The 12,496-nt window shown below is 38.2% G+C and overlaps 1 protein-coding gene across 5 annotated transcripts in view; it reads left to right on the top strand.

Annotated features, from left to right (window-relative positions):
• The window catches only part of FAM169A (family with sequence similarity 169 member A), a 78,146-nt gene that overhangs the window by 40,045 nt on the left and 25,605 nt on the right, over nucleotides 1–12,496 (top strand). For all 5 annotated transcript variants that reach the window (XM_032145148.2, XM_032145149.2, XM_058434106.1 and 2 more), the window contains one exon: nucleotides 5,282–5,461. In XM_032145148.2, coding sequence (XP_032001039.1) covers nucleotides 5,282–5,461 — 180 coding nt within the window. The remainder of the gene's footprint in view (nucleotides 1–5,281; nucleotides 5,462–12,496) is intronic.

The raw sequence follows: 12,496 nt of genomic DNA, 5'->3' as shown, positions 1-12,496 counted from the left end.
TGGCCTCCCAAAGTGTTCAGATTACAGGCGTGAGCCTCCGCGCCTAGCCATTGTTTGTCATTTTTAATTGGGTTGTTTTAAAAACATTTTTCCAGCCTTATTGTGGTATAACTGACATATGAAAACCTGCCCATATTTAAAGTTTAAAATTGTGCTTTGACATATATATTATATATATATATATATATACACACACAGCTGTGAAACCGTCACCACAATGAAGATAATAAACATATCTGTAATCTTGTCTTTGCCCTTTTGTAATCTATTCCTCCCTCCCGTTTGTTCCCGAGGAAACACTTTGCTGCCTATTAGTGTAGATGAGTTTGCTTTTTCTAGGATTTTATATAAATAAGGACATACAGTATATATACTCTTTTTGGCAGTTGGGTGGGGGGGCGGGGGTCTGGGTTCTTTCAGCACGTTTTGAGATTCCTCCAGTTATAATTCATAGACCACAGAATTAACTTTTTTACAGTGTAGAATTCAGCAACTTTTAGCATATTCATATGTTTATACAGCTATCACCACTATCTAATGCCTGAACATTTTCATCACCTCAGAAAGAATCCCTGTACTAATTGGCAATCACTTCCCATTTCCTTTACCCCACAGTCCCTTGAAACCACCAATCTAGTTTCAGTCTAGGTTGTCTTTTTCTTTTTGAGTTGTAAGAGCCCTTCATATGTGTTAGATATAAGACCCTTGTCAGATACATACTTTGGAAATGTTTTCTCCCATTCTGTGAGTTGTCTTACTTTCTTGATGGTGTTCTTTGAAGCCCAGAAGTTCTTAATTTTGATGAGGTCTAATTTATCTACTTTTTCTTTTGTCACTTGTGCTTTTGGTGTTATATCTAAGAAGGCTCTGCCTAACCCAAGGTGACAAAGGCTTGCACCTATGTTTTCTTCTAAGAATTTGAGTAGTTTTAGATCTTATATTTAGGTTTAGAATCCATTTGCAGTTAAAATTTGTACATGATTCAAGGAAGGTGCCTGACGTCATTATTTTGCATTTGGATATCTAGTTGTACTAGCATCATTTGTTAAATATGTAATTTTCCCCCATAGAATTGTCTTGGCACCCTGTTGAAAATGAATTGACCATAAATACGAGAGTTTATTTCTGGACCCTCAGTTCTATTTCTTTGATCTGTGTATGTGTTCCCATGCCAGTAACATACTGTCCTGATTACTCTAGCTTTGTAGTAAGTTGAAATTTGGAAGTGTGAATCAGTCTTGACAAGTTCTTTGTCAAGATTATTTTGGCTATTTGGGCTCCTTATTTTCATGTGTTTGGGATGAACTTGACAATTTTTGCAAGACAGTTCGCTAGGATTTTGAGTCTTTAGGTTGTATTGGGAAATATTGACATCGTAGCATATTAAATTTTTAGATCCATGAACATGAGATGTCTTTCCATTTATTTTAGGTGTTCTCTTTTTTTTTTTTTTTTTTTTTTGAGACGGAGTCTCTCTCTGTCGCCCAGGCTGGAGTGCAGTGGCTCAATCTCGCCTCACTGCAAGCTCCGCCTCCGGGGTTCACGCCATTCTCCTGCCTCAGCCTCCCGAGTAGCTGGGACTACAGGCGCCCGCCCCCACGCCCAGCTAATTTTTTGTATTTTTAGTAGAGACGGGGTTTCACCGTGGTCTCGATCTCCTGACCTCGTGATCCGCCAGCCTCGGCCTCCCAAAGTGCTGGGATTACAAGCGTGAGCCACCATGCCCGGCCTATTTTAGGTGTTCTCTAATTTCTCTTAACAATGTTTGTAATCTCTATTGTACAAGTTTTGTATATCTTTTGTTAAATTTATTGTTTTTTTGATGCTATTATGAATGGTTTTCTTAATTCCATTTTTTGGATTGTTCATTGCTAATGTATAGAAATACAAATGATTTTTATATATTGATCTTATATCCTGCAACCTTGCTGACCTTATTAGTTTTAATAGTTTTGTTTTTTAAGTGGATTCCTTAGGATTTTCTGTATATAAGATCGTGTTACCTGCAAACAGAGACCGTTTTGCATTTAGCTTCCTGATCTTGAATGCCTTTTCTTTCTTTTTCTTGCCTAATTCTAGCTAGATGCTCTAGTACAATGTGGAATGCAAGTGGTGAGAGTAAATATCCTTGTCTTTTTCCTGATCTTAGGAGGAAATATCCGGTGGTTCACCATTATCATGTTAACTGTGGTTTTTTTGTAGATGCCCTGTGTTAGGTTGAGGAAGTTGAGTATTTTTATCATAAAAGGTTGGGTTTTGTCAAATGCTTTTTCTCCAGCTATTGAGATGATCAAGTAGCTTTTGTTTTATTTGCATTCAGATGAGCTCTTTCATTCTTGATTTTGAAGTCTCATGCTTTACAGAGGTTAAAGATAGACATTAGTAGTCATCAGCATTTAGATAAATGGCAGAAGTCTTGGGGGGTGAATAACAATACTCACAGCACATAGAAAAGAGAAGGCTAAATATGGAATTTTGAGGAATATAAACAATCAAACATGTGCAATGCTAGCTTAAATGTAATCTGAGCTAGTAAATTTAATGAAAACTTTACGTAAGACAGCAGGTTATAGTTTTTGCTTTACTAGGTAAATCCACAGCTTTTGGTGGATCTTAAAAGTCCCTGATAATATGGAAAGTTTTTCTGCTCTTTATTTGATTGCATTTGTATGAGTCAGACCCTGGAGAGCAGAAGTATTAATATGTAAAGTGTAGGTGAAGGAAGAGAACCACCATGATTTTCTGAAAGGAACATGTACGTGGCAAGTAAATAGTAGAAGAAATTTAAACGTTGTGAACACACTGCTTGTTCCATAAACTGGCCATTTTAACACGAGTCTGAGATGCTGGAATTTCCCTTTTCTCTACTAGAAGGAATGTTTCTGTGAAAATAGAAAAAAAATCAATTTATGAGAAACTTTTTGCATTTAAGTGGTATTCTTTTGTACGGAGCCTGAAGCACGCAGACTAATGAACAACCATAGATCCTCAGACTTTGTATTGAGAACTAGAACTAGACAGTGCTTTCTCTTCTCATTCATTTTTGCTTTGTACTTCAAACTTGACTACCACTACTTATAAAGTAATGTGTGTTAATTTCATGATCACTGCTATTGTTACTATGAAAACCCCTCAATTTCAAGGCATTAAAAACATAATGGTTGTGTTAGCTTGTTGATGAGACTGTTACCGGAAAGGGGTCCAAGACAGGGTTTTTGGGTCTTGCACAAGAAAGAATTCAGGGTCAGTCCATAAAGTGAAAGCAAGTTTATTAGGAAAGTAAAGGAATAAAAGAATGGCTACTTCACAGACAGAGCAGCCCCAAGGGCTGCTGGTTGCCCATTTTTATGATTATTTCTTGATGATATGCTAAACACGGGGTGGATTATTCACACCTCCCCTTTTCAGACCATATTGGGTAACTTCCTAATGTTGCCATGGCATTTGTAAACTGTCATGGTGCTAATGGGAGTGTAGCAGTGAGGACCACCAGAGGTCACTCTCGTTGCCATCTTGGTTTTGGTGGATTTTAGCCAGCTTCTTTACTGCAAGCTGTTTTATCAGCAGGGTGTTTATGACCTGCATCTTGTGCCAAACTCCTGTCTCATCCTGTGACTTAGAATGCCTTAACTCTCTGGGAATGCAACCCAGTAGGTCTTAGCCTCATTTTACCCAGTTCCTATTTAAGATGGAGTTGTGCTGGTTCAAACACCTCTGACAAGATTACTTGTTAGATTTGTATAAAAAATCTAGACCCTTAGAAATAGCCTAACTAAATGTCAGCAATTAAGATCTAAGTATATTGACTGGGTGCAGTGGCTCGCGCTAGCACTTTGGGAGGCTGAGGTGGGGCAGATCACCTGAGGTCAGGAGTTCAAGACCAGCCTAGTCAACATGGTGAAACCCCTGTCTGTACTAAAAATACAAAAATTAGCTGGGTGTGGTGGCGGGAGCCTGTAATCCCAGCTACTTGGGAGGCTGAGGCAGGAGAATTGCTTGAACTCAGGAGGTGGAGGTTGCAGTGAGCCGAAATCTCACCATTGCCCTCCAGCCTGGGCAACAAGAGTGAAATTCCATCTCAAAAAAAAAAAAAGAAAAAAGAAAATAAATAAAAATATCTAAGTATATTACCATATGCATTACCTATTCTAAATTTAAATTAGTTGGTAGTCTCGGAGATTGTTCCAGAAAGTTATGTAAGTAATCCAGTTCAGTCATAAATAGTTCATATTACTTGGTTGAACTGAAAAAAGTTGTTATATTGATCAACTCATTAAATGATATGATTGGTAAGACAATTTGTGAGTTGTTTGACATTTTGTTTCTTGTTTGAACTACATTATTGGAGTTATCCAAAATCATATGAATAATCTGAGAATAATAGATTATTTTATTTGAGGCAAAAATGATAGAATAATGACTGATAACTATGAATTCTAAAATTAACAGGAAGTATGACACACCACCATGTTCCCTCAACTTGTAAACTACCTTGATATATTAAAGGAATTAATACATCTATTGGAATGGTCAAAACCCAGATATAGAGCAGGGTTCTTAAAAGACAAATCAGCATAGCTGTATATAATAAGGAGAGAGATATATAGACACTACAAATTTTTTCTCCTGTTTAACTTTAAACATACAAAATGTATTTAGCATTGTATCTACAGGAAATTATATCTGTGTCTAAGACAGATGTTTCCAATTCACCCCAATTTATAGGCCTTAAAAATTTGGAGAACTAATTCACTTCTTTACTATTATCAAGTAGATAAAAATGAAATGCTACTTATTAGGAAAAATGGAGAGGGAAAATATGAATGCTTAAAAAATGAAATAAAATACAGATCAGAGACATCCTCAAAGAAAAAAAAGGATATTCAGGTACTAAGGTTGGAATGATAGTCTTCAAATACTCTTCAAATTTGAAATTTTAATAGTTGATGAGTTTTAAAGTTGCGTAAGTCTATAGACAGTGATGGTATGTATATAATACATATAGTGAAGTATATATTTTAGAATATGGTACTGAGCTATTTGTCCTATATTTGATGATACTACTAGCAAACATAAAATACATAGCTCCTTTCATTATCACATTATGCATTATAATGTCTAATAGTACCTGAAAAACACTATATTATAACATTTATATATTTAACATTTTTTGATATAGGAAAAAAACTTTTTTTTAGAAAGGCTGTTAACTCATGTCACTAAATGTATATATATATTTTTAATGTGAGAAATTATTGGGTTTCTGTTCTTATTACTGCAGGAAGCATATGTGCCTCTTTTCTTACCCAAAGTTACCAATTGCCAGTTCTTGATACAATGTTTCTAAGAAAGAAATACAGAGGTAAAGATTTTGGGCTTCACATGCTGGAGGACTTTGTTGATTCCTTTACAGAAGATGCACTTGGCTTGCGGTATCCACTGTCTTCTCTCATGTACACAGGTAAATGGACTAAGTTAAAAAATGATAGACTTGTCTTTATATCACTTCCGACTTGTTTCTTCAGGATACGGTAAATGTGTATATATCAGTATCACATAAATTTGGAACCTTAGGCTCTCTAGAACTTACTTTGGCAAATGTGCCCTTATGTATTTGTTTTCTGGGGGTTTGGCAGTCTTAAAAAACTTTAAATGTAATTCATATACAATACAATTGCTGGGCACAGTGGCTCACACTTGTAATCCCAGCACTTTGGGAGGCTGAGGTGGGCGGATCACCTGAGGTCAGGAGTTCGAGACCAGCCTGGCCAACATGATGAAACTCCATCTTTACTGAAAATAAATAATTAGCCGGGCGTGGTGGTGCATGCTTGTGATCCCAGCTACTCGGGAGGCTGAGGCAGGAGAATCGCTTGAATCTGGGAGGCGGAGGTTGCAGTGAGCCAAGATCATGCCACTGCATTCCAGCCTGGGTGACAGAGCAGGACTCCATCTAAAAAAAAAAATCCAAAACCAAAAAAAACAACATATACCATAATATTTGCCCTGTTGAAAGTGTATAATTCAGTGGTTTTTAGTATATTCATAGTTTTTCAATCATAGTCAGCAGTTCCAGAACATTCTTATCACTCCAGAAAGAAACCCTGTACCAATTCACAGTTACTATCCATTTTCCCTTCATCCTGTAGCAACCACTAATCTGTTTTCTGTCTCTGTAGATTTACTCATTCTGGACATTTTTCATATAAATGGAATCATACAGCATGTGGCTTTTTGTGTCTGGCTTCTTTCACTTAGCATGTTTTTAAGGTTCATTTATGTTGGAGCATAAATTAGTACTTCATTTCTTTTTATGACTGAATAATATTCCATTGTATGGCTGTACCACAACTTGTTCTAAAGTGATTGCTCCATTTTACATTCCCATAAGCAATATTATATGAGGGTTACAATTTCTCCACATCTTAATCCTCACCAACATTTGTTATTATCTGTGTATTTTATTACAGCCCTCCACATCCTCACCAACATTTGTTATCTGTATATTTTATTACAGGCATCCTAGTGGATGTGCAGGGGCATCTCATAGTTTTGCTTTGCTTTGATGTTGAACATCTTTTCATATGCTTAATGGTCATTTGTATATCTTCTTTGGAGAAATCTGTTCAGATCCTTTGACCATTTTGGGGGGGTTGTTTATGGTAGCTTTTAAAATTAACAAAAAATAAATTTCAGACATACAAAAAGGAATAAAGAAGCTGGGAATGGTGGCATATGCCTGTTATCTCAGTTACTCCAAAAGCTGAGGTGGGAGGACTGCTTGAGTCCAGGAGTTTGAGACCAGTCTGGGCAACATAGTGAGACCTCACCTCAATTAAAAAAAAAATAGTTTAAAAAGTAAGGCATTGGCTGGGCGTGGTGGCTCACGCCTGTAATCCTAGCACTTTAGGAGCCCGAGGTGGGCGGATCGCTTGAGCTCAGGAATTCGAGACAAGCCTGGACAACATGGTAAAACCCCGTGCCTACAAAAATTACAAAAAATTAGCTGGGTGTGGTGGCTTGTGCCTGTAGTCCCGGTTACTTGAGGGGCCGAAGTGGGAGAATTGCTTGAGCCCAGGAGGTCGAAGCTGCAGTGAGCCGAGATTGCACCACTGCACTTCAGCCTGGGTGACAAATTGAGAGCTTAACTCAAAAAAATAAAAAGAAATAAAAATAAGATATCAAATACTCATGTGCTATGTCAGCATGTACCATCCACGAGAAATGAATGGCCTGTTGCCAATATGGTCAAAGCCTTATATGTACTTCTACCCAATTAGACTCACTCCCCTTCCCTGGGATGAGTACTGTACCTAACTTGGCTTTATTTTTCTCATACATTTCTTAGACTTGTAATACATATGTGTGTATTCTCAAACAATAGGTTGCTTTATATATTTAAAAACTATAAATATGTACTGTATGAATTCTACAGTTTGCTTTCATTACTCATCTTTATATTTGTGAGATTCATCCATATGGATTCATATAGTTCCATTTATTTTCAATGCCGTATTCCATTTTATGGACATATCACTTGGCGGTGACTTAAAACCATTAGTGGGTTTGTTTTTGCATTTGTGTAAAGGTATACAACTACTCAATGAAGTAAGATTTAATGCTGGATAGTAATTAACCTAGAAACTCTTATAAAGTATAATTTACTATTGATTTCAGTCTAACAGTAGACATTTATTTCTACTGAAAATATATTTTTATTCCAAATCTTCCGCACCTTCTTTAATACCGAAAGCAATCCAGAAAACAGGAACCAAGTACAGAATTAGATGCCCATCTTGAATCATATTTTCTCTCTAAATCCATACATCAGAGTGGGATGGGCATTGTGTGCCCTTGGACAGTCCTAAAATGCATTACCCCCTAATTACTGCTTTACTAAATTTGAGGAGAGATGCAAAGACATCCATTGCAGGTGGAATCCCTTAGTACTTACTCTCTTCTGTGATTCTAATGATAAATAAGTTGAATACCAAATGATTTACAGATGATTATCAGCTAATTTCTATCTTCCCATAAAGCCTTAGTACTTTGGGAGGCCAAGGAGGGCAGATCACTTGAGGCCAGGAGTTCAAGGCCAGCCTGGCCAACAAAGCGAAATTCCATCTCCATTAAAAATGCGAAAATTAGTTGGGCATGGTGGCACATGTCTGTAATCCCAGCTACTCAGAAGGCTGAGTCACCAGATTTTGCTTGAGCCTGGGAGGCAGAATTTGTGGTGAGCCGAAATTGTGCCACTGCACTTCAACCTGGGTGACAGAGCGAGACTCTGCCTCAAGGAAAAAAAAAAAAAAAAGCCAGGCCTAGTGGTGTGCGCCTGTAGTCCCAGTTACTCAAGAGGCTGAGGCAGGAGGATCACTTGAGTACAGGAGTTCAAGGCTGCAGTGAGCTACTGCACTCCAGACTCAGGGAAAAAGCCAGATGCTGTTTCAAAAAAAAAAAAAAAAAAGGCAAATATCTGTTAAGTTATAATTTATATACAATAACATGTACCGGTTTTTTGTTTGTTTGTTTGTTTTTTTTGAGACGGAGTCTCGCTCTGTCACCCATGCTCTGGAGTGCAGTGGCACAAACTCGGCTCACTGCAAGCTCCACCTCCCAGGTTCACGCCATTCTCCTGCCTCAGCCTCCGGGGTAGCTGGGACTACAGGTGCCCGCCACCATGCCCGGCTAATTTTTCTGTATTTTTGGTAGAAAGGGGGTTTCACCAGGTTAGCCAGGATGGTCTCGATTTCCTGACCTCGTGATCCACCCGCCTCGGCCTCCCAAAGTGCTGAGATTATAGGTGTGAGCCACCACACCCGGCCGAGTTATGAATTCTTTATGTATCCTGGATACGCGTTGTTATATGTGTGTATTGTTAATTCTTTCTCATGGCCTTTTCATTTTCTTTAGTCCATGTGCATTTTTTGCAAGTAAGTTTGGAAATTATTTAGTTTACATCTCCCATCCTACTATTTATTCTTTATTTGTCCCATTTGTTCTTTCTCCTTTTTTCTTTCCTTTTGGAAGTATTTATCAGTGTTCTATTTTATCTCAACAGTTGGTTTATTAGCCATGCCTTTTTGTTTTGTTTTGTGGCTTGTTGTGTTGGTTTTCTCCAGCTTCTTCCTTCCTTTTAGTTTTGGAAACTAAACCCTGAACATATGAGAAATATCTTCAAATATACAGGGAAAAAAATGATAGACTAGTGTCCTAACTTCTGTACCAAGTCTAGATTGAACAAATGTGAAGAGTTTGCCATATTTGTTTTAGTTTAAGAGAGAACTGGCCGGGCGCGGTGGCTCAAGCCTGTAATTTGCACTTTGGGAGGCCGAGGCGGGCGGATCACGAGGTCAGGAGATCGAGACCATCTTGGCTAACACGGTGAAACCCCGTCTCTACTAAAAATACAAAAAATTAGCCGGGCGTGTTGGCGGGCACCTGTAGTCCCAGCTACTTGGGAGGCTGAGGCAGGAGAATGGCGTGAACCCGGGAGGCGGAGCTTGCAGTGAGCCGAGATCGCGCCACTGCACTCCAGCCTGGGCGACAGAGCGAGACTCCGTCTCAAAAAAAAAAAAAAAAAAGGAGAGAACCAAATACAGTGTTTATTGATTGTAATAAAAGATACAATTGATGTTCTCTTTGAACCCTTCCCTAATACCACTCTCTCCTTTCCTCCCCAGAGATAATTGCACTCCTGAAGTTAGTGTTTATTTTCCTACTTATGGTTTCATATTTATGTCCGTAAACATTATAAAATATTACTTAGTGTGCTTTCTTATTTTTTAAACCATTTTTTGTTGTAAAAAATTATACATAATATCTTATTTGTAGGTGAACAGTTCAGTGGCTCTTATGCACAGTATTTTGTACCCATCACCACCGTCTGTATCCAAAGCTTTTCAATCATCCGCAACATCAACTTTCTCCCCATTAAACAATTAACTCCCCCCCCCATTAAACAATTAACTCCCCTTTTCCCCTACCCCTATCTTCTGGTAGGTAATCTGTTTTCTGCTTTCTGTTCCTATGAATTTGCCCACGCTAGCTACCTCATCTAAATGGAATCATACAATATTTGTTTTTCTATGTCTAGCTTACTTCACTAAACATAATATTTTTGAGGTCCATCATGTTGTAGCATATACAGTATCAAAATTCCATTCCTTTTTATGGCTGGATAGTATTCTTTTGTTTGAATATACAGTATTTTGTTTTGCCATTCATCTATTGATGGACACTTAGGTTGTTTCTACCTTTTGGCTATTGTGAATAATGCTTCAATGAGCGTTGGTGTACAGATACCTGTTTGAGTCTCTGCTTTCATTTCTTTTGAATGTATACCTGAGGATGAAATTGGTGGGTCATATGGTAATTCTGTGTTTCACTTTTTGAGGAACTGCCAAACTGTTTTCCACTGTGGCTGTACCTCCTCCTCCTGGGTTCAAGTGATTCTCCCGCCTCAGCCTCCTGAGTAGCCACCACGGCCAGCTAATCTTCTGTATTTTTAGTAGAGATGGGGTTTCACCATGTTGGTCAGGCTGGTCTTGAACTCCTAACCTCGTTATCTGCTTACCTTGGCCTCCCAAAATGCTGGGATTACAGGCGTGAGCCACTGTGCCTAGCCTTGTTTAGTGTGTTTTTAAACTTTTTATACATGGCATCACTTTGTTCATCTACTGGCCCACATTTTTACTGAGCATTTTAAAAAGTTATCAATGTTGATTTAGGTGGCCATAATTCATTTGTTTTAAATACTACACATTATTTTTATTACATACATATTACAGTTTATTCATATATTTCCCTACTGTTGGGCACTTAGGTTGTGTCCGGTCATCCTACTTTAAAAGTAGTCCTGTAATGAATATTGTAAATGTTTTTTGCATTATGTACAGATGGCCCTCGACTTATGATGGTTTGGCTTTTGATTTTGCGATGGTACAAAAGTGATACTCATTCAGTAGAAACAGTCATTTGAGGCCGGGCGCGGTGGCTCACGCTTGTAATCCCAGCACTTTGGGAGGCCGAGGTGGGCGGATCACGAGGTCAGGAGATCGAGACCACGGTGAAACCCCGTCTCTACTAAAAATACAAAAAGTTAGCCGGGCGTGGTGGCGGGCGCCTGTATTCCCAGCTACTCGGAGAGGCTGAGACAGGAGAATGGCGTGAATCCGGGAGGCGGAGCTTGCAGTGAGCCGAGATTGTGCCACTGCACTCCAGCCTGGGCGACAGAGCAAGACTCCGTCTCAAAAAAAAAAAAAAAAAAAAAAGAAACAGTCATTTGAATTTTGATCTTTTCCTTTGCTAATGGTATGTGCTATGATACTCTCTCATGAAGCTGGGCAGTGGCTGCCAATCACAGCTCCCAGTCAGCCGGGTGATCACAAGGGCAACCAACCAATACTCTACAGAGTACTGTATTCAATAAAGTATGTGAAATTTTCAACAATTTATCATAAAATAGGCTTTGTGTTAGATGATTTTGCCTGGCTATAGGCTGAAGGCTGTGTTCTGAACTGTAAGTGTTCAGAACACATTTAAAGTAAGTGAGGCTAAGCTATGACGTTTGGTAGGTTAGGTGTAGTGAATGCATTTTTGACTTAGTGGTATTTTCAATTTATGCTGGGTTTATCAGAATGTAACCCCAATGTAAGTCAGGGAGCATCTGTATAAGGAATTAGGGTTTACACTTAGAAGTATAATTGGATCATAAAAGTCTCTTCAACTTTACTGTTGCAAAATTATTATCCCACCAGCAGAGTGTGTGTTTCCATTTCCCTTATTCTTCTTGGTGCTTGTCATTATCCCGCAGGTGTGAAAATCATATCTTTCCTTGGCAGCTAGTGAGGTTTATCATCTTTATCTTTGTTTATTGACCACTCAGATTTCATTAGGTGTGAAATTCCTGTTCATAGTCTCTGTCAGTTTTTCTTTGGGATAACTTTATCTTTTGAATTCAATTTCAGAAATTCTTTATATCTTCTGAGTACTAATCGTTTGTTTTACTCTCCTAACTTGTGTCTTTCTGGTATCATTTTCATGTAGAATGGTGCAGTTCAATACAGTAGTCACTTATTTAAATATAAGTTTAAGTTCAGTTCCTCAGTAGTCACATGTGGCTAGTGGCTACTGTACTGGATAGTGCTGATAATAGGGCATGTCTATCATCACAGAAAGTTCTGTTGCACAGTCCTGATATACTAGGTTTTAAATCTTAATAGATCATAATTTTTCATCATGGACTGCGATTTTTGTGTCTTTTGTAAGTAATCCATCTGAACCCTAATGTCCTAGAGGTATTCTCCTATGTTTTCTTCTAAACATTTTGTTTTTCCACATTAGGTCTTAGAATTTGTTTAGAATTTATGTTGATGTGAGGTCAGGATCTGACTTTATTGCTTTTTTATATGGATTTTTATTTCAGCACCATTATTTTAGTAGTTTATCCATTCTTTACTGAAATGCAATGCCTTTTCTGTCATTTGGCAAGTTG

The sequence above is a fragment of the Hylobates moloch genome, unplaced genomic scaffold (genome assembly GCF_009828535.3).
Source record: "Hylobates moloch isolate HMO894 unplaced genomic scaffold, HMol_V3 SCAFFOLD_23, whole genome shotgun sequence".
Lineage (NCBI taxonomy): Eukaryota > Metazoa > Chordata > Mammalia > Primates > Hylobatidae > Hylobates > Hylobates moloch.
The sequence above is the reverse complement of the archived record's forward strand: the minus strand, read 5'-3'. Positions and strand labels throughout refer to the sequence as shown.